The sequence below is a fragment of the Mizuhopecten yessoensis genome, unplaced genomic scaffold, assembly GCF_002113885.1.
Source record: "Mizuhopecten yessoensis strain PY_sf001 unplaced genomic scaffold, ASM211388v2 scaffold716033, whole genome shotgun sequence".
Taxonomy (NCBI): domain Eukaryota; kingdom Metazoa; phylum Mollusca; class Bivalvia; order Pectinida; family Pectinidae; genus Mizuhopecten; species Mizuhopecten yessoensis.
This window is the reverse complement of record NW_018479914.1, coordinates 87,068-114,582: the sequence shown is the minus strand read 5'-3', so window position 1 is coordinate 114,582 and position 27,515 is coordinate 87,068. Positions and strand designations below refer to the sequence as shown.

Sequence of the window (27,515 nt, the reverse complement as noted above, 5' to 3'; positions counted from 1 at the left end):
ACATTGTTCAATATATCGCTCCATGGGTTGCTGTTCAACATGTCATCCCTTAGGACATTGTTTAATATATCGCTCAATGGGTTACTGTTCAACATGTCATCCTTTAGGACATTGTTCAATATATCGCTCCATGGGTTACTGTTCAACATGTCATCCAATAGGACATTGCTCAATATATCGCTCCATGGGTTGCTGTTCAACATGTCATCCCTTAGGACATTGTTCAATATATTGCTCCATGGGATACTGTTCAACATGTCATCCCTTAGGACATTGTTCAATATATCGCTCTATTGGTTACTGTTCAACATGTCATCCAATAGGACATTGTTCATTATATCTCTCCATGGGTTAATGTTCAACATGTCATCCCTTAGGACATTGTTCAATTTATCACTCCATGGGTTACTGTTCAACATGTCATCCCTTAGGACATTGTTCAATATATCGCTCCATGGGATACTGTTCAACATGTCATCCCTTAGGACATTGTTTAATATATCGCTACATGGGATACTGTTCAATGTGTCATCCCATTGTAGGCAGTTTAGTATATCGCGCCATTGGCTGTTGAATTGAATTTAACGTGAATTTAATGTGAATTTAATTATGAATTTAAGATAGATTCAACCTAAAATCCCAGCCTCCAATGTCTCCTTTCTGATGAGCTGGGAAGACATCCATTTACGGTTACAATTCACAATCTTGTAACCATCCTTGAAAGGAAATCCTTGCTTACATGAGCTTATGTGATTACGTTACACTGATACCATTCCTTTGTGGGGAGCCATAGCCACAACAATCTTCACAAGTTCACTAATGGCTTCAATTAAACATTGAGTTGACTTTGAAATCAGCTTTGAGAAGATCAACTTCTTTATTACCACTGTGATCAAAATTAAGTACAGAAATTGTTATCAATGGCGCAGCAGTATCTATAATAATTACAAGACATTTATTGTGACATTTATTGTGCCAGCTACATAAAGTGGTACACTGCCAGCTACATAAAGTGGTGTTTTTACCTATTTATTATTTACAAATTTAAATTTATTAACCATCCATGTATATGCCCCCTCCCTTATACACCTCTGATGTCATTGACAATACTAGACTCGATCCAATGTTGTAATTTCCATGTATCTTTCTAATAACAGCTATCCTAGATAGTTGAATCATGTCAGCAATAAAATCACACATCTGTGTTAAGACTCAAATACCCACTCGTGTTTATTTTAATTGCTTTTAAAAGGAGTTATAGAGAATACACCAAAATATTGACAGCTGTCACGTATCCACAGCCGTCAACTCTACTAAACTAGTTCCTACCACTACATCAGACTTTTGTTCTCAATCCTATTCATTTTTAATTCAACAATACATTTGTGACAAAGAAAGCTAACCAAGACACCAAATGTGTACAGGTATTTTATAAATTTAAACACTTGAGCTTTATGTTTGATTGTAACATTCAGTTTATTACGTACCATAATTACAAGATAGGAAATGGTTACTGAAATTGAACTATTTATTGTTCCATGAAGTGTTATAGCTGTACACTGCTGTTTTCCTGCTGCTAGCTGTCTGACCAATACATCTACCTTGGATGTACATTTTGTTGATATGACGATGCAGCTTTTGGCATGACCTGAAACCATAACAGCTACGTTATACATTCAATATCTTCTTTACAATCAGTTACTTAATATGTTATAATCAACAATAAGTCAGGTCTTTTTATCAAATCAGATGATCAAATTCAAAATTGAAAGCTCAATCACAAATCAATTTTATGCATCAGAAATGATGTTTTATTGTATTCATTAGTGGATTTAGTGACTTTTTCTGAGATTATTATATATTGGAAAAGTTTTCAATTTTTTATGTCTGATGACACAAAATTGTACAAATAATTAAATTGTTACTACATATTAACCAAAAAAACATCTATAAAACAACTGTATGTTAAAAAGAGTTAAAGTTAAGTAAAGACAAACAAATAATCATGATTTCCTAGAGATGCAAGTCTACTTTAAATTCTATAAATATACACTGGTATTACTGATTATAATCGATGATCTGATATTAAGTTAAAATTATCGTCGCTTATACATGTATTGAGACTTAGTACAAACTCAACTATCATGTCTATCAATATAAACTAGATATACAGTTTAGAGTTCTGAAATATTCTGATGTGGTAGGTCTGTGAGAGGACATGAATTGTGAGGTAACTCCTAGTTTTGATGTTACATGGTAATTAGACTGTTTGTGAGGTTACTTGAATCATTGTAAGATGACAGATGTTTTTGCGATGACTATTTTATCACCCACATTATTTATTTTTATTAACACACACATTTGTAGACCTAGAGTGTACCTGAATATGTGAACTAAGGGTGATTAATGTCGACACAAATCACAAACAACAGCTACTACATTTAACAAGTCTTCCTTACCTGTACTTTACTACAAGGATCTTTTCTTTGGCGGTCTGTTGCCATTGAATGGTAGAGGAGTGATGTCTGTTATAGATACTACTGAAAGTCCTGCAGCAATTAATGATTTCAGGCCAGCCTGAAAAGTTAACATTTTATAAAACCAATAACCAAGCTTCAACTGTCATATACTTGTTTGTGATATGGGTTGTTTTGCATGTGTGATAATGCTAGCTTTGCATGCCATATCCTGGACAAACCCATATCCACTTGCACCATGGAGACATCATATCTGCCCGACACGCACCATATCCGTTTAACAATCGTTTCAAAACTTTTTTGAAAAACCCCACCTCAGGCTGATTTGGGAGTATAGGGCTATATAATAACCTCTAGTTATTGAGCTGTTTTTATCAGACTGGAAATTGAACATTACGTTGGATATATAAAGCTCATACATTGTAGTAATCTGACAACCAGTATACAATTTTCCTACAGTATGAAAGGTGACCCTTTTTTGTCACACCAATGAATGGTATTTGATGATGGCAAACCCTGCCATGTTAGACATGATTTGGGGGTTTTGGGGTGGGGTGGGGTGGGGGAGGTGGATTAACATCCTCCCAACAGTCAGGGTAATATGAGGACAGGCAACAGTGGTAAACGTGACTCATGTGATCTAGTAAGAATCATATACATACCTCTCTCCCTTTTCCAATGCCTTTCAGTGCTACACGTACTGCATATATTCCTTCTCTCTTTGCCTCCTGTTCAGATAAAACAAATATTACGTTCATAGTACTTTGAATGTAAAATGGAACTAGTATCCACTTGACCATGAATGTCAAAATAAGAACCCAGGAGTAATAAACATCTTATTTCAAAATTATTTCATGTTTGTTGTATTCCATTATCCAAATGTTCATCAAAGGAACATGTACTGATATTAGAATTGATGTTAAAGAAAAGGCAGAAACCAAGGTAATCACAGCTATTTCATTTAGCCCGGATAAAACTAAACACTGAAATTCCCCAATATAATGGGAAAATGAGGTTTTAATCAAATGCAGCAGTATTTGAATAAGAAATCAGAATTTATTGGTAAAATAACAAGAGGGTCACTGGCTTTTTATCATTTCATCACTTACCTCTATTTTATTTTGTTTCAAACAGATTCGACCCTTGTGACCCTGAATGTGGGTCAAGTATTTTCAATTGAACACATTTGTTAGCTTTATATCTCAATAAGCTACAGGACAAATACAATTTTTCATTCATTAGAAGCTAAAGTTGCTAGAAGGTGACAAAAATCAAGAGTGAAGTGATGTTGACCTTGGATAAATCACTACTTAACAAAACTTACACTGTAATATCATGACTGCCATGAGACCTACCATTGTAACTGCCACTGTAGACTTACCTTGGTGACTGCCATGAGACTTACCATGGTTAACGCCCCTGTACACTAACCTTGGTGACTGCCATGAGGCCTACCATGGTTAACGCCCCTGAAGTCTTACCTTGGTGACTGCCATGAGACCTTCCATGCATGGTTAACGCCCGTGTAGATTTACCTTGGTGACTGCAGTGAGACTTACCATGGGTAACGCCCCTGTACACTAACCTTGGTGGCCGCCATGAGTCCTTCCATGCATGGTTAACGCCCGTGTAGATTTACCTTGGTGACTGCAGTGAGACTTACCATGGGTAACGCCCCTGTACACTAACCTTGGTGGATGCCATGAGACTTACCATGGTTAACGCCCCTGCACACTAACCTTGGTGACTGCCATGAGACCTCCCATGCATGGTTAACGCCCGTGTAGATTTACCTTGGTGACTGCAGTGAGACTTACCATGGGTAACGCCCCTGTACACTTTCCTTGGTGACTGCCATGAGACCTACCATGGTTCACGCCCCTGAAGACTTACCTTGGTGACTGCCATGAGCCTTACCATGGTTAACGCCCCTGTACATTATCCTTGGTGACTGCAGTGAGACTTACCATGGTTAACGCCCCTGTCCACTAACCTTGGTGAATGCCATGAGACCTACCATGGTTAACGCCCCCGAAGACTTACCTTGGTGACTGCCATGCGACTTACCACGGTTAACGCCCCTGTAGACTAACCTTGGTGACTGCCATGAGACCTCCCATGCATGGTTAACGCCCGTGTAGATTTACCTTGGTGACTGCAGTGAGACTTACCATGGGTAACGCCCCTGTACACTAACCTTGGTGACTGCAGTGAGACTTACCATGGTTAACGCCCCTGCACACTAACCTTGGTGACTGCCATGAGGCCTACCATGGTTAACGCCCCTGAAGACTTACATTGGTGACTTCCATGAGACTTACCACGGTTAACGCCCCTGTAGACTAACCTTGGTGACTGCAATGAGACTTACCATGGTTAATTAACGCCCCTGTAGACTAACCTTGGTGACTGCCATGAGACTTATCATGGTTAACGCCCCTGTAGACTTGACTGCCATGAGACTTACCATGGTTACCGCCCCTGAAGACTTACCTTGGTGACTACCATGAGACCTACCATGGTTAACGCCCCTGTAGACTTTCATTGGTGACTGCCATGAGACTTACCATGGTTACCGCCCCTGTACACTAACCTTGGTGACTGCCGTGAGACTTACCATGGTTAACGCCCCTGAAGACTTACCTTGGTGACTACCATGAGACCTATCATGGTTAACGCCCCTGTAGACTTTCCTTGGTGACCGCCATGAGACTTACCATGGTGACTGCCACTGTGGACTCACCTTGGTGACTGCCATGAGACCTACCATGGTTAACGCCCCTGTACACTAACCTTGGTGACTGCCATGAGACCTTCCATGCTTACTGCCACTGTGGACTTACCTTGGTGACTGCAATGAGACCTACCATGGTTACTGCCACTGTACACTAACCTTGGTGACTGCCATGAGACCTACCATGGTTAACGCCCCTGAGGACTTACCTTGGTGACTGCCATGAGACCTACCATGGTTAACGCCCCTGAAGACTTTCCTTGGTGACTGCCATGAGACCCACCATGGTTACTGCCACTGTGGACTTACCTTGGTGACTGCCATGAGACCTACCATGGTTACTGCCACTGTAGACTTACCTTGGTGACTGCCATGAGACCTACCATGGTTACTGCCACTGTAGAATTTCCTTGGTGACTGTCATGAGACCTAGCATGATTACTGCTACTATAGACTTACCTTGGTGACTGCTATGAGACCTAGCATGGTTACTGCCACTGTAGACTTACCTTGGCGACTGCCACTGTAGACTTACCTTGGCGACAGCCACTGTAGCAATCTGGGCAGCAACAGCTGTAGACTCCCTTTTATTCTTAAAACCAACAGAACCCTGCCAAACAAGACCAATTACTATAAACTTATGTCAGATGATCCAACACTCTGCTTCTTTCATCAGTCTGACCTCATTGTTTATGTTTAAGAGATTATACATTTAACAGAGACAGTTATTTTACCACTCTGTGACTTTATTATGACCTCAACTTCATCTGGAACAGATAACTTTTCTCACATTATCATGACTTGCAAAAACAAAATATTTAGGGAAACTGAAATTTCCTGTTGGACATGTATTTATATCAGCTTACAGCAGCCTTATTAATCATTTGCAAAGGCCAGACATCAAGCTTGGGAAAAGGACTTGGTTATTAATTATATGTATCTGATCTGTACATGTATTAGGAAAGTTTCATGGCATCTGTTAATTCCTGAAGATATCTTGAAAACTACCAGCCAATCACATGACAGCAGCTTTGTTAAATCTTCAGGAATTCGCCAAGCATCAAACTTGAGTGAGGGACTTTGATAGAAAGTACAACAGACAAGTTTGATGAAAATCTGATAATTCCTTCTAAAGATATCAGGAATCCATCAGCCAGTTACAATACAAGATCCTCATGAAAACCCATGAACTTGCCGAGCATCCAACTTCAACAAGGGATTTGAGTAAACTAGATATGAGAAACAGTTATCCAAGGATTCAACTAAAACCAAGTATCCTCAAAGGTGTTAATCTAGGTAATTAAGTTTGGGTATTGTAGAGTTATCTGGGTATTTGAGCTGACCAAGTTTGGTATATCTTTCGAACAGTCCAATATTTCCCAAAATCACCAGATAAATTTTGTAATGAACTATTCCAACCTTTGAACTGGAAGAGTTCAAATGTGTCTTCAGGGGTAAATGAGTTAAATACAATGGAGTATTATAACTGGTGTTATATTGCATGTTTATAGATAATTCATTATACTAATACTTGACTAAAAGGAAGGGTTCTCATAAGCCTTCTGGCCACATATCCTTTTAAAACATATTAAATATTTCTTCTAGAAATGAATACCAACTCACCCCTGAAGAAGTCTTGATTGTTCTTCCTACAAAAGAAATAAAGTAATGATAAAACAAGGTAACTTTGATCCATTTGAGACAGTCATATTTTTCGTCAGAGGATTAATAAGTGTATGACATAAACCTGAATGATAAGTAGTATAAGACTCTTTCATGCCCAGGGGTGTAGGATAGGGAAATTCCACCTGAGGGGTTTTCAAATTTGGTAAAACCTGAGTCTTTGCCGGGGTTTTTGTCAAATTAGAAAATTCCAAGGGAGGAATTTCCCTATCCTACACCCTTGGGCATGAAAGAGTATTTTTCTCTCATTCCAACAACCAGAATAAGCTCAGAAACCATGAAAATGCGTTTGGACTGGCCATCATTTTGAAAATATCAATTTTTCCCCTGAGCTTTTTAGACGAAAAAGAATTAGCCAGCCAGATTTAGCATACCCCATATTTGCAAACCATGTTTGTGAAGAAAAAATTATCACATCTCTCTAACACGTACAGCAAATATGTAATAAAAGGTTTCAATTACATCACGTCGCCTTTTCCGCATTGCGGCATCGGAGAATTCCAAATTCGTGACGTCATGTCATTTCCTGCACCTCTTTCTTATCCTAGACAGCTCTATCTTACACACAGGGAAATGAGAGAAAGTATTTTATTTATCTTAAAATTGAGATCATACTACATTAAATTTGTATAAAAGATGATTTCAGAGTGTACATGTAACTCAACTTGGTCAAAGGTACACAATACAGTCAACACCAGTCTGGAAAATAAGGACTTAATATAGGGTACAACCATATAAGATTTGATACTGAAAAGTATGTGGAGTGCTGAGAATACACTCAACAAATGTAAAGGATCAATCAAAACACCAATCAGGTGACATCAGTTCTGTGGATAATTCTGGTTTATTAGCCAACTGAATTAAGTGTAACAAGAGGCCCAATGGGCCTGAATCGCCCACCTGGTATTAATCTCACACTTGTAATCTTAAAAGTGGACTAAAATACAGCTACAGGCAGAAACTATTAAAAGATTTAAACATATGATGCCAGTGACCTTGAATGTCAAACAAGGACATTTGGTTGAACCGAGTTTATAGTCTTCCAACCCAGCACGCTTTTGGCAAAACATCATTACCGTGGACCTTTTGGTTATATAGAACTAGTCTTTTAAAGATATAAACATATATTGACCAGTCACCACTGTGACCTTGAATATGGGCGAAGGTCATTCATTTTAACAAACTTGGTAGCCCTTCATCCCAGCATGTTGATGACCAAATATCATCACCCTTTGTCTTTTGCTTATTGAGAAGTTGTTTAAAGGTTTTAAACATATTTGACCCCTGTGACCTTGAATATATGTAAAGGTCATTCATATGGACAACCTTTGTAGCCCTTTATCCCAGCATGTTACTGGCTAAATATCATTATCCTAGGCCTCTTGGTTATTCAGAAGAAGTAGTTCAAAGGTTTTAATCATATTTGACCCCTGTGACCTTGAATATAAGTCAAGGTCACTCATTTGAACAAACTTGGTAGCCCTTCATCACAGCATGCTACTGGCCAAATAGCATCATCCTAGGCCTTTTGGTTATTGAGAAGAAGTTGTTTATTAAGATTTTTAACATATTTGACCCCTGTGACCTTCAATATAAGTCAAGGTCACTCATTTGAACAAACTTGGTAGCCCTTTATCCTAGCATGTTACTGGCCAAATATCATTATCCTAGGCCTCTTAGTTATTCAGAAGAAATTATTTAACTATTTTTTAAGACAATAAACCCATGTGACGTTGAAAATTGATGAAGGTCATTCATTTGAACAAACTTGGTAGCCCTTTATTCCAGCATGCTACTGATGATGGACGCTGCACCAAAGCATAAGCTCATTTGGCCCGAGCTAAAAATCATGTTATTGTTTGAGGTCTGTATATTAATCATAGTTACCTACCTTCAGAAGTAGCTAGTGTGATGATTGTGTTTTTGTTTGAGGTCTGTATATTAATCATAGTTTCCTACTTTCAGCAGTAGCTAGTGTGATGATTGTGTTTTTGTTTGAGGTTTGTATATTAATCATAGTTCCCTACCTTCAGAAGTAGCTAGTGTGATGATTGTGTTTTTGTTTGAGGTCTGTATATTAATCATAGTTTCTTACCTTCAGCAGTAGCTAGTGTGATGATAACATTGTTACTTGAGGCCTGGATATACACCACTGGTAAATCCTTGTACTTGACGCCCTGTATAACTAAATCAGGTGTGTCTTCTGTTGGAAAGAAAGCACTGAAAAAGGAAATCATAGCTATCAATAAACTGAGACCGTAAAAATATGATCATTTCTCCCACAGTTACACATTTCACTTGGATTCAGTGAATGACAGGGAGAACTCACTATTGAATGCAGTTATGATTTGGACAAGGTTTAAGATTCAAGAACAACTAAAATTAAATGAAGACAAGTGCCTAAAATATAACAAGACTGTGCCAAAAAGGTAGGAGAGAAAAGATAAAGGTCACAAAACGTAAGCAAAAGAAAAAGAAGCCCTCTGCTTAAGGAAGGGCCCATGCAACTGCATAATATTTTTGAATGTGGATCATCACATTCGTAATTCTTACTCAAAATTGTTTTCATCCAAACTTCTGAGTCTTAAGTCCTGCAGGAGCTCATCTTTCTTGGACCGGACTTCTTGATTTTTCACCTCAGATCTTTGAGACAAGGTTTCTTCCCGCCTCCTACTGTCCGCAGTGGTGTGAAACGGCTGTGTGGTTGCTGCTGTGATCACAAACATCGAAACATTTTAATTCAATCACATTTAGTTAACATGAATTAACGATTCAGTTATCTTGCCACAACTGATGTGATAAATACAATGGCTATACTAGCTTCTCACTGACATGGGCCTGCAGTCTAATACCAATATTACTGTTAAAGGTAGGTAACAATTAAACACAGTTTGATGTACTGATCGTAATATATTACTCTCTGGATTTAGTCAAAATGCATTTGTTTTCATCCTTCCTTCCACAAATCATTTGTAAAATTGTGAAAGAGATGCAAGATATAAGGTTACCACATAGTATTTACTATTGAACATGATGATGCCTGCTTCTAAAGAGGTTTCTGGTCTACCTCACTGAAGTACAAGGCACCTGGGATGTTATTGTTTTGTTACTTTCAAAAGCCCAGCCACATATATCTATTAATATTTTTTTGGGATATATTCCAGTCCTGATCAAAGTGAAGCATCAGTTACAATGTTTATTGTTGTCCCACCTAATTTTAAAGCAGTTGCTGGCCAGATTACAATTGGTCATTTATCTACATAAAACCAGTGATTTTTCAATCTCTTTTCCACAGGGGCCTGCAAGTTGTGACTTTGGAAAATATCACACACAAAAAGCGTGATTTTGGGAAAATAAGGTTATATTTTCATCGATTTTGGGAAATACAGCAGAAATTATCAAGTGCAAGAGGCCTTTATAATTGACGACGTATACCCCAAATGTATTCTTAGAATCACTGTATTATGTGGTTAGCTATCTAGTCTTGCACCTGTGGTCATTCACACATACTTTGATGTCAATCAGTGCAGACATTTGGGAGGGGTAGACTTGAAGCAGAAGTCAACCATGAACGATGGGCCATCCAACAACAAGAGGCCCAAGAGGGCCTGTATCGCTCACCTGAATATTTAAGCAGTCATAGCAAAATATTCTCATTAAATATTATATTGCACTAAAAATATTTCCCTCGCAAACTTTGTTGGCTCCATCTGTTGAAACTACCAGCAAAATATTATTATAAGATTCTATGCTTTTTGATTCTTCTTCAGAAGTTGCTTGACATATTTTTCCCTGTGATCTTGTAAGTAGGTCAATGTCATTTTCCTTCTCAAATTGGTTAGCTCTATTCCAAAAAGCTACCAGCCAAATCTTATGAATCCATTCCTTTTAGTTCTCAAGAACAAATCCATTAAAATGTTGTTGACCTCTGTGACCTCTAAAGTAGGTTGAGGTCATTTTCATTTGCAAACTTTGGTGAGCTCTATCCCGGGAAGTCACCAGCCAAATATTATAATTTTATGCCTTTTAATTCTTCAGAAGAAGCTGTTTGAACTGTTTGACATATTTGAACGCTGTGACCTTGAAAGTAGGTCAAGGTCATTTTCATTCGCAAACTTTGTTTGGCTCTTTCCCAGGAAGCCACCTGCCAAATATTAAGATTTTATAACTACCAGTTCTTCAGAAGAAGTCGTTTAAAGTGTTTGACATATCTGCCTCATGTGACCTTAAAAGAAGGTCAAGGTCATTTTCATTCTCAAACTTTGTTCGGCTCTTTCCTAGGAAGCTACAAGCCAAATATAGAGATTATATACCTTTCAGTTCTTCAGAAGAAGTCGTTTGAAGTGTCTGACACATTTGACTCCTGTGACCTTGAAAGAAGGTCAAGGTCATTTTCATTCTCAAACTTTGTCGGGCTCTATCCAAGGAAGCCATCAATCAAAAATAAAGATTCTATACCTTTCAGTTCTTCAGAAGAAGTCATTTGAAGCTTTTGACATATATGACCCCTGTGACCTTGAAAGTAGGTCAAACTAGTTTTCATTCTCAAACTTTGTTGGGCTCTATCCCAGGAAGCCACCAGCCAAATATAAAGATTATATACCTTTCAGTTCTTCAGAAGAAGTCGTTTGAAGTGTTTGACACATTTGACCCCTGTGACCTTGAAAGAAGGTCAAGGTAATTTTCATTCTCAAACTTTGTTGGGCTCCATCCAAGGAAGCCATCAGCCAAATATGAAGATTCTATACCTTTTAGTTCTTTAGAAGAAGTCGTTTGAAGTTTTTGACATATTTGACCCCTGTGACCTTGAAAACAGGTCAAGGTCATTTTCGTTCTCAAACTTTGTAGGGCTCCTACCAACGAAGCTTTCAGCCAAATATCATGACTCTAGGCCTGTCCGTTCTTCAGAATAAGTTGTTTAAACGAAAAGTTGACGGACGAGGACGGACGGACGGACGGACGGACGAACGACGGACGCCGCACCACGGCATAAGCTCACTTGGCACTTCGTGCCAGGTGAGCTAAAAATGGAAGCTGCCAGCTGGCCTTCAAATCAACTTGAAAAGATAGCAAATTTCTTAAATTTACCAAGGATGGAAGATTGATGTCTGGTCTTCATCGGAACAAACAGGCAAGTATAAATCCGCTTGCTACTGCATGATAGCACATTTCTCAGCATTTTCTTTTGGTACACTTAGGTGCTTTTTGGCCCTATAATACAAGAAAAAATAATTTATTTGTACATTGCTCTTCATTTACCTTCCTGAAAGTTTATACATATTGTGATCATCATAATGCATTCTTGAAACAGTTATATAAACTGTACAGATAATGTAAGGCTCAGGCTAAGGCTAGGAACACTATATACATGCATAATTTCAAGAAGGAATGATACACAATTTGAAAATTAGTTAATTTTCATATTCTAAAGTTTAAAGTCAATTGAGACATCATCGTCATCATCAGCATCATCTTCCTGACACTAACTGGTGTGCCTCTCCAGCAACATTACAGCCAGTTTCAACAGTTTTCAACACTGGGATTTTTATTTTTTTATTTTTTTGCTATCCTCAGTATCGAGTAGCCCGAGTTTCCTCTGGCCCCGACACCAGACTTAACCATTTTGACAGATAGATGTCTGGTCAAATTTCTAAGTCTGGTGTCAAGGCCGGAGGAATACATGTGATATATTATCGCACCCCACTAGATATCGCACCCCCTTATACGAATATGATTTATTAGTATAAGGGGGTGCGATATCTTGTGGGGTGTGATAATAAGAATGTAGCTCTCAGGTGCCCGTGCAAAGATCTTTAATGGTAACACATGAGTTGCTTCCCCTTGCTATTGAAATATCAATTTGAGCCAGGACAGTTTGGCCCATGATACCAGGGCAAGTTCGGCCCATGCACTTGTAAAAAGTTGTGAAATTGGTAGGAAAATCTGACGTTGAATTATTAGCTTAATTATAACTTAATTAACTTCCCCTGTGGCGTGGCCCGTTTTGCAAACCGATCTTTCAAACACGGACGGCTGCCATACTTCCCAGAACGACTTTTAGAAAAAGGTTTCCCCTTATTGTCATCATTTATGTCGGTCTTAAAATCTCATTAGATCTGGTGTTTATTGCTATTCATCGACTTTAAATAAAGCTTATTTTATCTCATTCCGAATCAGTATTATCTCATTTTGAACCAGTAATCAGAGATTAATGACAGCTACACTCTTTTTAGGCTTTGCCTTTTCATATCATATCACATATATTAAAGAACCCGGGCAGCTATGGAGGAAACTCGTGTACAGTATCTAGAAGCTGCGATAACGTAGCTTTCCGACGACGAGATTTTTGTTTTATATATATTGCGTCAAGGGCAGAGAAGGCCGGTATTGATCAGGTCCTCCTATAGCTCTATTGACCGATCTGAAATTGGTCTTTGGAGCTATTTTCATGTGATTTTCTTTTTTTAAGAATAACGAAACAAAATCGCTTTAGAAAGAAGAGTTTATCATTATGTTGATAACAAAAGACATTAAATATAACATATATGTCATATTCTTTTTAAAAAATAAAGATGTAAAAAAATCGGATGGATCGTTTCGGCACCTGGGTAACGATGGTTAAACGAAATGTAAAACTTTAAAATAACAGACTATTGGGTAATTTATGTGTAGAAGGCTCAGAAGCTGAAAAGCTTCATCCTATTGTACATGTATGAGTCGCAGAGGCATACCTTCGGCTTACAAAATCTCCCAGGTCCCGAGCAAGGTCTTCTAATGAAAGCGTCAATTGACCCAGATCTCGAGTTAATAACCGCATTTCAGACGCAGAGTTTGGATTGTAAACAGAAAAATGGGAAAATACACAGGCACCGGAAAGGATCACAGCTAGGTGATTATTATATATTGAGTGTTTGCAGTAGTTTCTAATGTTTTCATTTTCATATGATATTAATTATAGGTCTTTCACCGTAGATAGATTTATTTTAAATGTCTGACTTCCGCCAAATCAACTATAAGAAACTTGTGAGGCGGAAGCAAAGGGGAGGACCAGACTGCCGACCTGCCAGACACGAATCTTGTTCCGGACGGTCTTAAAATATACCTAGATAAATTAATTATATTTCAAAACCTTATCCTCTAAGCGTCCAAAGCTGGACTGTCTCCAATAAATGTATTAGATAAAACAATTACCATTTCCTGCCGTTTGATCTTACTTAGTCTATGTGAATGCTGAACAGACATGCATCACATTACTGGCACAGGGTCTTGTTGACATTGGTTTGAGAAAAATAAGTTGTGTACATACATTATAAAGGTTCACATAGTATTGTATGATGTGGTACTGGAAAGGACCAAGTCATTATTATACCTGTTATTGCTCTATTTGTGTTACAGGAAATAATGCTGTGAAACCATGAAGTGTTTTTTTTACAGAATAAAAAATACATTTCAACTAGTCAACAGCCAGGATACTCTAAAACGTTCAATATACTGAACATTATTTACATGTTTACAAATTGATTAAATGTGACATTCGCAGTGACAAAATCTATGATTTACAATGACAATGTCTTCTTAATCTTTCAATGACAGATGCTGTCCAGGAAGTCTCCTTAACACAATGACCACATCATGTCCATGGCAGGATCTTATTCCAGAAACAGTTTTGCTGCACATCTTCAGCTTCTTGGAAGCAAAAAGTTTACTAAGGGCCAGCTGTACATGCCACAAATGGCACAGAATTGCCAGAGATGAGAGTTTGTGGAAAGTCCTGACTCAATTTAACTGGAATACACAAGGTTCTTAGCATATGATGAATTGCTAAGTATATATATATATATTTTTTTTTATTCTATATATATATATATATATATATATGATTCATCAGAATCATACACAGTATATACCCTGTATATGTAACAGTGGTTCACCATATCTTGCTGCTTATTCAACTGACATGGCTAGATGGAATTGCAGGTTAGCTTAGTATTACTCTGCACTAATAATTTGTAGTCTCAATTTCCACCCTTGATTGACACTTGGAAAAATTGAGTGGGGTAACATATGAGGATTGTCTTTTTAAATGATAAGGCCCAAAATAATATACATGTAGCTGTGTTTCCCGACTAGCCCTATTTTTCCATGCTGACCCTAATACATTTTATTGTTTTTTCACAGTCACTGTTATGCATTTATTAACCGTTTAATTGTTTAAAGTGTACATATAATTTGCTATGCATTTTATTAGCTTTGGCTTGTGGCCAGTGTCCGAGTTTTATTTGGAGATAGTAGCTAAGTAGCAATAGATAATTGTGGTTATGATATAGGTTGGGATCTGTAAATTAGTGTGACCGTCTGTAGTCTAGGTGGGGTGTCCAGTCTGTGATGTCAGTGTTTGTGCCTCTGGCTGATGCTGACCACAGAAGACATTAGCAGGATTTATGGCCAATTTAACCCAGTCGTAAAGGGGTATTAGCAGCATCAACAATTTAAATGTAGGAGGATTTTGCTAAACGACAGATAGTAAGGTAGTTCAGCTTAAGAGTCTAAGGAGGAGAAGAGAGTTGGGCTGGGGAGTTGAGTCTCGAGGAAGGAGGAGGAGTTAGGGAGACCAGTTGATCTAGGTCTAGAGATAAAGAGGAGAGTTAGAGTGAGAATTAGGAAGTTGGTGATAATAGTAGTTTTAGCTGTAGTTTGTAGATCTGTGTAGTTTTATAGTTAATACATGTAGTAGGAGATAAGTTTGGAGTGGAGAGATGGAGTTCACTTATTTTGTTGTCCAATTAATTTGATCAAATTGAAAACACCAACAAATTACATTTTGGAGCCCAAACAGGAAACACACATAGATTTTTATTTGGCTTGATATAGTTTTCAAAATGTCAATGGTTCATATGGTACCATCTTAATGATTTTTTTAAATAATTTCCATGAATTCCAAATCTATCCTAGCCAGAGAGAGTCAGTATATGCATTATATAAATAGTAAATGCAGTGTTATATGTTTATAATGACTACGAAGGCCATTATTGATAAAAAAGATGATGTATAAATGAAATGCTTACTGTTTACAGTTCTGTTTATACTGGTTATGATTTTATATACCAGACAGTAATGTAACTTGGGATAAATTGTTATATGATACATAGCGAAAAATTATCATATGCTATTGTCAACTATCTATATTCATGTTATGTTGCATTCCAGGTGGGCAGAAGGACAGTGACCGAACATGGTACATGGAATATGAACGTTTGTTCTATCACGCCCCGACACAATTTAGTGAGAGGATTGACGGACATACTGATGAGGTTTTGGATGTAGCATTTTCACATGATGGCAGATTTTTTTGTACGACCTCTAAAGATACCAAGGTCAAGGTAAACACATTAGGTTTCTCTGTTCCAAGGCACAATAAAATTTAGAGAACAAACTAATTTGTGTTGCCTCAAAAAAGATTTCTAGATAATTTTGTGGTGAATTTATGGAATACAGAAAAAATGTCTATAAATGTCAATAGAATTAAGAGAGATGATTTATTTAGTATTCATCTGTTAATATTGTTTATTATTATGTCTTATGTTTTAAAATCTATATATTGATTTGATGTAGATATGGGAGGTGGGAAACCCTACTCTGTTACGACATTCAGCTGACCTTGGTCTGGTCTTGGACTGGAACATGACACAGTATGCTACCTTCAATAGTGATGACTCCTACCTGTTAGTTTGTGGAGTGAAGCTCAAACCCCCAGCTGTTGGAACTCATTCTCCAGGTCTGGGAGTGGTGTTTAGGATGAAAGGTTGGTACATATAGTCTAGGTCTGGGAGTGGTGTTTAGGATGAAAGGTTGGTACATATAGTCTTGGACTGGGAGTGGTGTAAAGGGTGAAAGGTTGGTACATATAGTCTAGGTCTGGGAGTGGTGTTTAGGATGAAAGGTTGGTACATATAGTCTTGGACTGGGAGTGGTGTAAAGGGAGAAAGGTTGGTACATATAGTCTAGGTCTGGGAGTGGTTTTTAGGATGAAAGGTTGGTACATATAGTCTAGGTCTGGGAGTGGTGTTTAAGATGAAAGATTGGTACATATAGTCTAGGTCTAGGAGTGGTGTTTAGGATGAAAGGTTGGTACATATAGTCTAGGTCTGGGAGTGGTGTTTAGGATGAAAGGTTGGTACATATAGTCTAGGTCTGGGTGTATAAGATATGTAAGATATGTGTCCCAAACAGGACAATTATGTGGGATACCTGGTAAGTGTATCCATATTGATGCTCTCAATGACCTTTACTATCATGTCAAGTCACGTCACGTTACAATTGGATGATGATGTGATGACTTCACAGTCGAAAGCCCATTGAACACATCATTTGATCATGGTGATCCTGCTGATTAGCAACTTACACCACCTCATGCTCACGTCCATAAGAAGTACTCCAGGATATTGCCGCAGCTTACCCTGATAGTCTTGCATGCTATTTATAATTTGAGGTGTTTTACCAAAATGTCAGGTGAGAGGTATGAGAAAATTGTCAATAATTATTTAGGTATGTGAGATATGGATATTCTAACCCTGGTGTAGAATTTGGGGTCAAGGTCAAAACCTCAGAATCAGCTTTGTTCTGTTCCGAATTCCACACCTTTATAAAGAACATCTATATCCAAACTACCTACATATGATAGGCTCTATGAGTACTTGGTTCATATATTCTCCCAGCTCAAACAGGTGTAGCCACCATTTTACAGGGGTATACGTAGGAGTCTTGTCTTTCCACACCCTAGTCTAACAACAAGCTGCTGTAGACAATGGTGTGACATCATGAAAACAATTGATAAAGCGTAACCTCAGCAATACCAGATAATTGAAGGAAATTCATTGCATTTGCTTGAAAATCATTAAATAAATACTTATTTCAAATTATCAAAATTTGTATTTGATTTGGAAGAAAAAATAATTGTTCCCCACTTTTTGGGAAAAAGACAGAAATGATAGCCCTCTGGATAAAATTCTTAAAAGTCTAAGCCCTAAGTGAATAATCCTACTCCTTGGGTTGAGATTTTCAATTTAGTCTAATAACAGGTAGCTATATACAAAATATTGGCTTATCAGATATTTTTAAGATCCAGGTAGTTCTCTGAATTCAGTAGGAGGAATTTTGATTGCTGTTGCTAATTATAAATTTTATGTTCACTTAAGACAGTGTCATTATTTTAACAATAACTATTGGTCTGGAACTGGACAGTTGCTCTTACTTTTGTAAATTTTATGTTCTAACAGCCCCATTTAATTAAATGTGGATTTGGTAATCATGAGACAACATCATTGTGTTACTAACTGTTTATTCATTGGACAGATTTCTGCCTGCTACAGGAGATGCCGATGGACCCTCCCCACCTGTTTGCTGACTGGTACAGTGATGATATTTGTGTAGGGGGCTATGTACCTGATGCTGCTAACAATCACTTCTTTTGTGTTAAGGCTTTTAAAGTTCAGGATGTTGTAAGTAATATTATATTTTGTTTAGTTTCAAATGGTCAGTAGTTCAATATCAATGGACTGAACAGAAAAATGTACTGCCCAGTCTGGTTTGATGATATCATTGTAATTATCTTGCCTTTGAGTAATTTAAATTTCAAAGTTACTGAATGCAGGCCATCTGCTATTTATGTAAGTAAACTTAGAGACTGTCTATAGAGATTATTCATTTAAGACTTTGTGTCTATAAAGATCAGCTGTCTATACAGTTCAGGTGTCTGTAAAGCTCAGCTGTCTATACAGTTCAGGTGTCTGTACAGCTCAGCTGTCTATAAAGTGCAGGTGTCTGTACAGCTCAGCTGCCTATAAAGTGCAGGTGTCTGTACAGCTCAGCTGTCTATACAGTTCAGGTGTCTGTAATGATCAGCTGTCTATACAGTTCAGCTGTCTGTACAGCTCAGCTGTCTATAAAGTTCAGGTGTCTGTACAGCTCAGCTGTCTATAAAGTTCAGCTGTCTGTACAACTCAACTGTCTATACAGTGCAGGTGTCTGTACAGCTCAGCTGTCTATACAGTGCAGGTGTCTGTACAGCTCAGCTGTCTATAAAGTGCAAGTGTCTGTACAGCTCAGCTGTCTATAAAGTGCAGGTGTCTGTACAGCTCAGCTGTCTATACAGTGCAGGTGTCTGTACAGCTCAGCTGTCTATACAGTGCAGGTTTCTGTACAGCTCAGCTGTCTATAAAGTGCAGGAGTCTGCCCAGCTCAGCTATCTATAAAGTGCAGGTGTCTGTACAGCTCAGCTGTCTATAAACTGCAGGTGTCTGTACAGCTGAGCTGTATATACAGTTCAGGTGTCTGTACAGCTCAGCTGTATATAGAGCTCAGCTGTAATAAAAGCACAGCTGTATATACCAGGTAAAGCTCAACTGTCTGTAAAGCAGAGCTCTCTATAAAGCTCAGCTTTCCATAAAACACAGCTGTCTATAAAGCTTAGCTGTCTATAAGGCTCAACTGGCTATAAAGCTCAGCAGTTTATAAAGCTCAGCTGTAATACAAGCACAGCTGTACATACCAGGTAAGGTTCAACTGTCTGTAAAGCTCAGCTCTCTTTAAAGCTCAGTTGTCTATAAGGCTCAGCTGTCTTTATAATTAAAGCTTAGCAGTTTATACAGCTCAGCTGTAATAAAAGCACAGCAGTATATACCAGATAAAGCTCAGTTGTTTATTAAGCTCAGCTGTCTATAAAGCTCAGCTGTCTGTAAAGCTTAGTTGTCTATAAAACTTAGCTGTCTATAAAGACAATCTGTCTATAGAGACTATCTGTCTATATAGACTATCTGCCTATAAAGACTATCTACCTATAGAGACTATCTGTCTATAGAGACTATCTGTCTATAAAGAATATCTGCATATAAAGACTCTGCCTATATAGACTATGTTTATAAAGACTATCTGCTTATAAAGACTATCTGCATATAGAGACTATCTACCTATAGAGACTATCTGTCTATAAGACTATCTGCCTATAAAGACTATTTGTCTATAAAGACTATCTGTCTATAAGACTATCTGCCTATAAAGACTATATGTCTATAAAGCCTATGTCTCTATCGAGTCTATCTGTCTATATAGACTATCTGCCTATAAAGACTATTTGTCTATAAAGACTATGTCTATAAAGACTATCTGCCTTTAAAGACTATCTGCCTATAAAGACTATCTGTCTATAGAGACTATTTGTCTATAAAGACTATCTGCCTAAAGAGACTATGTCTATAAAGAATATCTGCCTATGAAGACTATCTGCCTATAAAGAATATCTGCCTATAGAGACTATCTGCCTATAAAGACTATCTGTATTTAAAGACTATCTGCCTATAAAGACTATCTGCCTATAAAGACTATCTGCCTATAGGGACTATTTGTCTATAAAGACTATCTGCCTATAGGGACTATTTGTCTATAGGGACTATCTGCCTATAGAGACTATGTCTATAAAGACTATCTGCCTATAAAGGTCAGTGGTCTATAAAGATAGTCTTATTATAATATTATGATATATCGTAAGAATATTATAGGAACCTGTCTAATTGCCCTGAAAGTTTGTATTTGTTTTATCTCTTGGACTGTTTATTGCTGTATACAGTATATATCTGGGTCATCTTTCCCCTTCAGGTCCCAGACCAGATTCTGTTAAGATGTCCTTATGAGGAAGGGACTGTCATCTACTCCTTCTTTGGTGACCCCCAACGTGCTATGAATCTTTTAGTAGCCAAAGTACCTCGCCCAGCAACAAAATTACTCTCTACAAGTTACCAGTGTAATAACTCGGTGCGAGGCACTGGGAAAGACTCCGAAGTTGGATCAGATTTTCTTAAAGCTTTCAGTGAAGATTTCCACATAGCCCCCCACATAGTGGCTCCGAGGGATCACTCTAGAGACTGTGAAAATTACACCAAAATATCAAGCAATACTAATTCAAATAATTTAATCCAAGCAAATAGTGAATCAAGTACATTTGAGTCTAAGCCTTGTGGGAACGTCTGTAATAATTGTGGAGAGACACTAAGTGGTGCTGTGATACATTACTGTGCAGATTGTGTACAAATACAAGGTGTCAATGGACCAGATAAGACACAGCAAGGTCCTGCTTCAGTCCTGCAGACTTTTGATAGATATATGCTATTTGTGACAGGAGAACAACATGATGCCATTGCCTTTCACAAAGTCAATGATTTACCTGAAACCTTAGAAAAGAAGTTGAAGGATAAGAAATTATTTGAAGAAACAGTAAGGAAGGCTACAGCAGGAACTGGAAGGGAAGGACTAGGGACTGCAACTTCTACGTTTACTCAGCTTACAACACCACAGAACCCTACCAAGATCATCCACTTACCTGGGCATTACATCTCAGGCATGAAGCTATCTCAAGACCATAGGTACAATAGGATGTTAATACTGAATTGATATTTCCCTACTTATAAAATAGATTTTAGTCCCATTTTTAATAAGATGAAATTTTGCAAATTTCATAAAAAAGGAAAATCTACCAATATTTCGAAAGAACAACGTTGACAAATTCTTAATGTAGAAAAAAATATACAAAATCAGTGAGGCATTATGTTCTTTTAATACAATCACCTATGTAGGTATGTATAGTGCTGAAACACTAAAGTTGTTGAGGATGTGGGTCGAAAGTGAACAAAATGTTTATCAGATGTTTCAGCACAACTTCCTGTAGTAAGAAATTTATGTCAGGTGGAATAGGTATGTCTGAAAGGCTGTTTGAAGACTCCAAGCATTTTTTTATCATTTGTGCAATGTGAATTGAGAGATAACTCTAATATTTATTGAGATATGCAGTGGTATATATGTGATGATTATACTGTCACTAATTGAGCGAGTAAAATAATAATTATATACTGCTACAAATTTCCAAATACAGAACCTTACTCCTGTTCTTATTCAAATCAGCAAAAACACTGAAAGAATCAATGATTTTATATTATTTTTGAGCCTTTTTCCCAAAAGTCTTGTTCACTCTGAGAAGGATTGGGGACATCATTATCATTCAAAGTGAACAGAATTACATTGACTTTCAGGGTCAAGTTATGACATGTATGGGTCAATGACATAATAGACAAAAAACATCTTTGCTTCATAGACTTTTTAGAATATACAGACTGTATATTGTGGTTATACTACTGCAAATTATATTTCAATGGACCAATCAAACGCTGTGTTACCATCGGATGAATTAAAATAATGATTGACTGCCATAATTTTCCAGATACCTGTACTTTAACTGTCGATATGCAGTTTACGATGCAGAACAAGAATACCCCAGATTAATGGAGGATATGGAGGTCAAAACTATTGATCTACAGACATTTCGGCTGGTACCAGAGTTAAAATTTGGAGGTCACAAGGGGTTCTCTGAGTTCCCAGCCTGGTACATATGTCTGGATTCCTGTCAGGACTATGTTGCTAGGTAAGTGTGCACTACTGTCAGACCTATGTTGCTAGGTAAGTGTGCACTGCTATCAGGCCTATGTTGCTAGGTAAGTGTGCTGCTATCAGGCCTATGTTGCTAGGTAAGTGTGTACTGCTGACAGGCCTATGTTGCTAGGTAAGTGTGTACTGCTGTCAGGCCTATGTTGCTAGGTAAGTGTGTACTGCTATCAGGCCTATGTTGCTAGGTAAGTATGTACTGCTGTCAGGCCTATGTTGCTTGGTAAGTGTGTACTGCTGTCAGGCCTATGTTGCTAGGTGTATATGTAGTGATTGCTGTGACAAGAAATGTTGCTAGGTAATTTTACACTTATCCTTGGTGTTCATGAACATGATAAGTTGGAAGTTTTGATGGCTTACTTTGTAAAAATAATAAAGGGAAAAACGAGGCTAGGAAATGAATAATGTAAATAACGTTGTGTTTAAGCTCACCTAGCTCAAAGGGCCAGTTGGTATTATGCCTTGGTGTGTGTCCTTCCATCTGTCTATCCAACATTAACTTTTTAAATAACTTCTTCTAAAATAACCAAAAGATCTTATGATGATGATTGTTTTGGCCAGTAGCAAACTTGGATGAAGGGCTATAATTTGTTTTCAAATAAAAGTCCTTGACCCACTTTCATGGTCATGTGGGTCAAATTTGTTAAAACAGTTTGATAACTTTTTAAGAAAAACCAAGAGGGCTTTGGTAATGATATGTGGCCAGTAACATACTAGGGTGAAGAGGTTTCAAATATATTTATCCAAATAGGTGATCCTGACCCAAAATTCATAGTTACATGGGTCAAATTTGTTACATGACTAGTTCTTCTGAATAACCAAGGTTTATCCTGTCAGGTTTGTTCTAAAGAATAACATTAACAAACTTTCAAGGTCACAGGAGTAAGCTGAAATTAAAAAGAAAAAAATCTAGATAACCAAGATACACAGGGTGATGATATTTGGCAAGTAGCATGCTGGGATTAATGGCTATCAGGTTTGTTGAAATAAATAACCATGACCCACTTTAATTTCAAGGAAGGTAACAAAGGAAATGGTCTGCAGTACATGGGCTTTATGTATGACTTTCAAGGCTTTTCGAGGAAATGTTCAAACTTCTTATAAATGATTATGCAAAAGTCCATGATATTTGGCCCGTAGGAAGCTAGGTTGATATAAAGGGCTACAATTTACCTTCAAGGTCATATATGCTAATCTTTGTTAAGTTTTGGGCAACTTCTACAGATCCATAATGTCGAGAAATAGGGTACCTTGGTAATAATAGTTAGTCTTAAGCTTGGTTTGTCAAAGGCCCATCAAGTTTATCCAAATAAACGACTTTGACCCTCTGTTGGTTTTAGTCACATGGATTAAATGTGTGAAAACCTTGAAACAGTAGGTTTTAAATGTTTTTTCGGCTTTGGTGTGTAGCTTTAGGGAGAAACATACTATCAAGTTTGTTGAAATAAATGATCTTGACTAAGTTGAAATAATGCCGAAGTCATCCAGTTATAATTCTTCAGCAAAGGTCCATCAGGTGTAGAGTAATGGCTATCATCCTGCAGTGTAAGAATGATAGCTGTTAAGTTTGGTTACATTTGACCTCAACCCACTTTGAAGGTCAAATGTTTTATTGTCTATTAGGCTTCTTGTCATGAATTCCAAACTTACAGGAAATTCATGGTTGTTGATGAATAGCAATATGTTTCATGTGAAAAGATTCATGTAGCACAATCAAAAAGTGTTTATATATGACGTTTCGATGACTAGTACAGTTATAATGTACTCTGTCGCCTTCATCAGACAAAATTCTTCACAAATCTTTTCACAATCCATACATATTATACCTACTAACCTGAAGAAAATGTTTAGAAATATGTTTCATGATTGGGGTAAATAGTTAGATATTTGCTTGTTATTTTTCACACAAACCTTACTCTCTGATTTGTCAGTTAAGTGTGAAAATAATAAAAAGAGGATAACAGAGTGCAACGTTTGTGTGAAAAATAACCAGCAAATATCTAATTAGTAATGGTTTCTTGTTGATAACCATTACTGTGTCGTCAGTGAGGCAGTATATATACTCATCATATATAGCTGTACTGTGACAAAGTGACAGATTAATGTCATTCCACCGACCCACGTTTTAACAGTAGACGAAGTGAATAATTATGTTCTTACATAAAAAGGAGGGTTCTATACCTGGATGTGTATATTTACAGTGGCAGTGAGGAGTTTCTGGGCTACCTTTGGGACCGCCGTTATCATACCTGTCTGGCCAAACTCCAGCACAGTGAAGGTGTGGTCAATGGTGTGGCCTTTGACCCTGTTGACCAAGAGTGCCTTGTCACCGTAGCTGACGACCGCATCATCAATATCTGGCGATCCAGAAACAGAAAGAAACAACTTGAGGAACACACATAGCTCTTATAAAAATGCTGAAGTCACAAACACTCTGAATGACACCACATTCGCCAGTTCAACACAATTTAACTGCAGCGGATTAATTCTCAGCTGATAGAATCCTTTAGGATTTTTACATGTATCTGAATTTGCCCTATATAATACATATACATACTTGTTTTTTCTTTTTCTTAAATGACTTCTAAAATATACTTAACAAAGAACATACATTTTAAAATAGCTATTACTCTAAACATACTGTAGAAGTGGGTCGTTATAAAAGAACTGGGTCGACTTGAAAATGAGTAGGAGACGATTGTGAAGAACAGACTGCTTAAACACTGAACTCATAGCAGCTTGACTGTAGGAATAGATTATCTTGAACAGACAGTTGAAGTGGTTTTCCTTGAGCATGAATAGAAGTTGGCTTCCTTGAACAGACAGTAGAAATGTGTTAGCTAGAACAGACATAAAAGTGAGTTACCTTGAACATAATTAAGACAAAATGGTTTACTGTTAACAGGAACACCTGTAGTACAAGTGGGTTACTTTGAACAGATGGAATGGATTACCTTTAAATAAGTAGTAATAAGTTTCTTGAACAAGTTACAATAGAATTGGGTTATCTTGAACATGATATGTAGTTAGTAACATTGGACGGACAGCAGAAGTGGGTTACCATGAAGAGGCAGTAGAAGTAGGTTACCTTGAACAGAAATAAAATTTGCTGATATTGAACAGAAATTAGAAGTGAGTTATACTTTGAGCATACAGTATAAGTGGCTGGGTTACCTTGAACAGAAATAAATCTAGCTGATCTTAACCAGAAATTGAGCGTACAGTAGAAGTGGGTTACCTTGAACAGAAATAAAGTTAGCTGATCTTGACCAGAAATTGAGCGTACAGTAGAAGTGGGTTACCTTGAAACCATGTCATACACTTTACAATAGTAAGTGGTCTCGGTGAACATACAGTAATTATGATACGTTATAAACATACAGTAGTAATGGGTTACCCTGAAGTGACTTCCTATGCAGGAGTATTTCTCAAAAAGAAACTCAAGTTGAAGAAGTGCAGATCGAATATACTTATGTTGTAGGATTGTTGGACAACACAACTGTTATACAGATATAATCTGGGTGTGATTATATACATGAATTTTTAAAATCTTTTAAACGTTGCATTTACTAGCTTGATATGTAGATGTTTACATATAACTTTTAATCTCATATATTTGCTTCTCATTTGATTCATCTTATGATATAAATGATCACTGATATAACGTTCAATACGCTGTATGTTCTATTGCCTCTATCAATCTTTGTTTAACAGTCAAATGGATTTATTATTCAATGTCTGGTGTTATAAGTAATATTTACTTTAAGTCTTTCACTATGTAGGGAAGCATTTCAGTTGTTTTCAAATATGTTATTTATTGAAATAAAAATCGCGAAGTTATTTGTCAGTTTTGTGACTTTATTTTTAGCTGAATGCCAAGTGAACATCCTTCATTTGCCCCTCTCTCAACATTTCTGGTAATAGCCTAACTGAGTTACAAGTTACCTTCGGGAACTGCTTACTTTACAGTTGGTGTCGAGTATCTTTTTAGTATTCTGGGGCACAGGGACCAGAGAATATGTTACAGTTACAAATGTACATTTGGACCCAAACTATGGTGTTCAGATTAATTTTATACATTTTAGGAGTTTAGATCAATTACGGTTAAAATGCCACCCCATCATATCATCAATTTTTATTATCTAAACCCCTAAAACACGTAAAACTACTCAAACACCTTAGTTTAGGTCCAAATATAGCTGTAACAAATCGTGAGATCCCTGTTTTTGTGTTTGAATCTGGTAGCTATGTGTTATTGCGCAGATATGCATGTTCATATTTTTCGTTATAAAAGATTTTTCATTGGCATAACGATCATTTTAAACAGACAAAAGGTGAAAGTTTAGATCTGCACATCAGTTGATTTCCCTAAAGAATAAAATATTTATTTTAAGAACTAGTAATGGCACAAGGATATACTGTTGCTATGGTTTTTTAGGTCATCTGACCCAAAGGGTCAGGATGACCTATATTCATTGTGCTTCGTAAGTCGTCATGCGCCATCGCCAAGCGCCGTCCGTAAACTTTCAACATTTTAAATTTCTTCTCAAGTTTCACCAGTGGTATTGAGCTGAAACTTGCCTTAAATGTTCCTGACCAAGTGTTGTTAATTTTTTGGGTCGGCTCAAAATCCAAGATGGCAACCATCTTAAAAAACACATTTTAAACTTCTTCTCCAGTTCCACTTGTGCCATTGGGCTAAAAATTGATGGGGATGTTAAGGAAAGGAAGCCGACAAAGTGTTGTTATTTTGTTATTCTGAAACTTGCCTGAAATGATCCTGAGATGGTCCTGACCAAGTGTTGTTATCTTTCGGGTCGGTGCAAAATCCAAGATGGCCACCATGACCGCCATCTTGAAAAACACATTTTAAACTTCTTCTCAACCTCCACCAGTTGGATTGAGGTCAAACTTGACTTGCCTGAAATGATCCTGAGATGGTCCTGACCAAGTGTTGATATCTTTCGGGTCGGTGCAAAATCCAAGATGGCCACCATGACCGCCATCTTGAAAAACACATTTTAAACTTCTTCTCAACCTCCACCAGTTGGATTGAGGTCAAACTTGACTTGCCTGAAATGATCCTGAGATGGTCCTGACCAAGTGTTGATATCTTTCGGGACGGTGCAAAATCC

At 37.4% G+C, this 27,515-nt stretch overlaps 2 protein-coding genes across 2 annotated transcripts; one reads left to right on the top strand and one right to left on the bottom strand.

Annotated features, from left to right (window-relative positions):
* LOC110441563 (30S ribosomal protein S11-like) lies at positions 1-13,710 on the bottom strand. Its single transcript, XM_021484748.1, has 9 exons — positions 13,626-13,710; positions 11,983-12,105; positions 9,448-9,604; positions 8,990-9,114; positions 6,835-6,860; positions 5,747-5,821; positions 3,140-3,205; positions 2,460-2,577; positions 1-1,648 (listed from the first exon to the last, which is right to left on the bottom strand). The coding sequence occupies exons 2-8, from the start codon at positions 12,071-12,073 to the stop codon at positions 2,470-2,472; spliced, it is 648 nt and encodes a 215-aa protein (XP_021340423.1). The 5' UTR covers positions 12,074-12,105; positions 13,626-13,710; the 3' UTR covers positions 1-1,648; positions 2,460-2,469.
* On the top strand, positions 13,684-26,217 carry LOC110441562 (F-box/WD repeat-containing protein 5-like). The gene is made up of 8 exons (XM_021484747.1): positions 13,684-13,783; positions 14,488-14,693; positions 16,102-16,274; positions 16,507-16,696; positions 18,247-18,392; positions 20,545-21,308; positions 22,160-22,360; positions 24,582-26,217. The coding sequence occupies exons 2-8, from the start codon at positions 14,516-14,518 to the stop codon at positions 24,781-24,783; spliced, it is 1,854 nt and encodes a 617-aa protein (XP_021340422.1). The 5' UTR covers positions 13,684-13,783; positions 14,488-14,515; the 3' UTR covers positions 24,784-26,217.
* Positions 26,218-27,515: the final 1,298 nt, after the last annotated feature.

Bases quoted from the DNA above. Each gene is read 5' to 3' on its own strand.
- LOC110441563 (XM_021484748.1), bottom strand. From the start codon at position 12,073: ATGCTGAGAAATGTGCTATCATGCAGTAGCAAGCGGATTTATACTTGC. The intron at 3,206-5,746 runs GTAAGTCTACAG...TTATCTGAACAG, and splicing joins CTACAGTGGCTGTCGCCAAG to GAGGCAAAGAGAGAAGGAAT. The intron at 2,578-3,139 runs GTATGTATATGA...TTAACTTTTCAG, and splicing joins GCATTGGAAAAGGGAGAGAG to GCTGGCCTGAAATCATTAAT.
- LOC110441562 (XM_021484747.1), top strand. From the start codon at position 14,516: ATGACCACATCATGTCCATGGCAGGATCTTATTCCAGAAACAGTTTTG. The intron at 16,275-16,506 runs GTAAACACATTA...GATTTGATGTAG, and splicing joins CTAAAGATACCAAGGTCAAG to ATATGGGAGGTGGGAAACCC. The intron at 22,361-24,581 runs GTAAGTGTGCAC...GTATATTTACAG, and splicing joins TGTCAGGACTATGTTGCTAG to TGGCAGTGAGGAGTTTCTGG.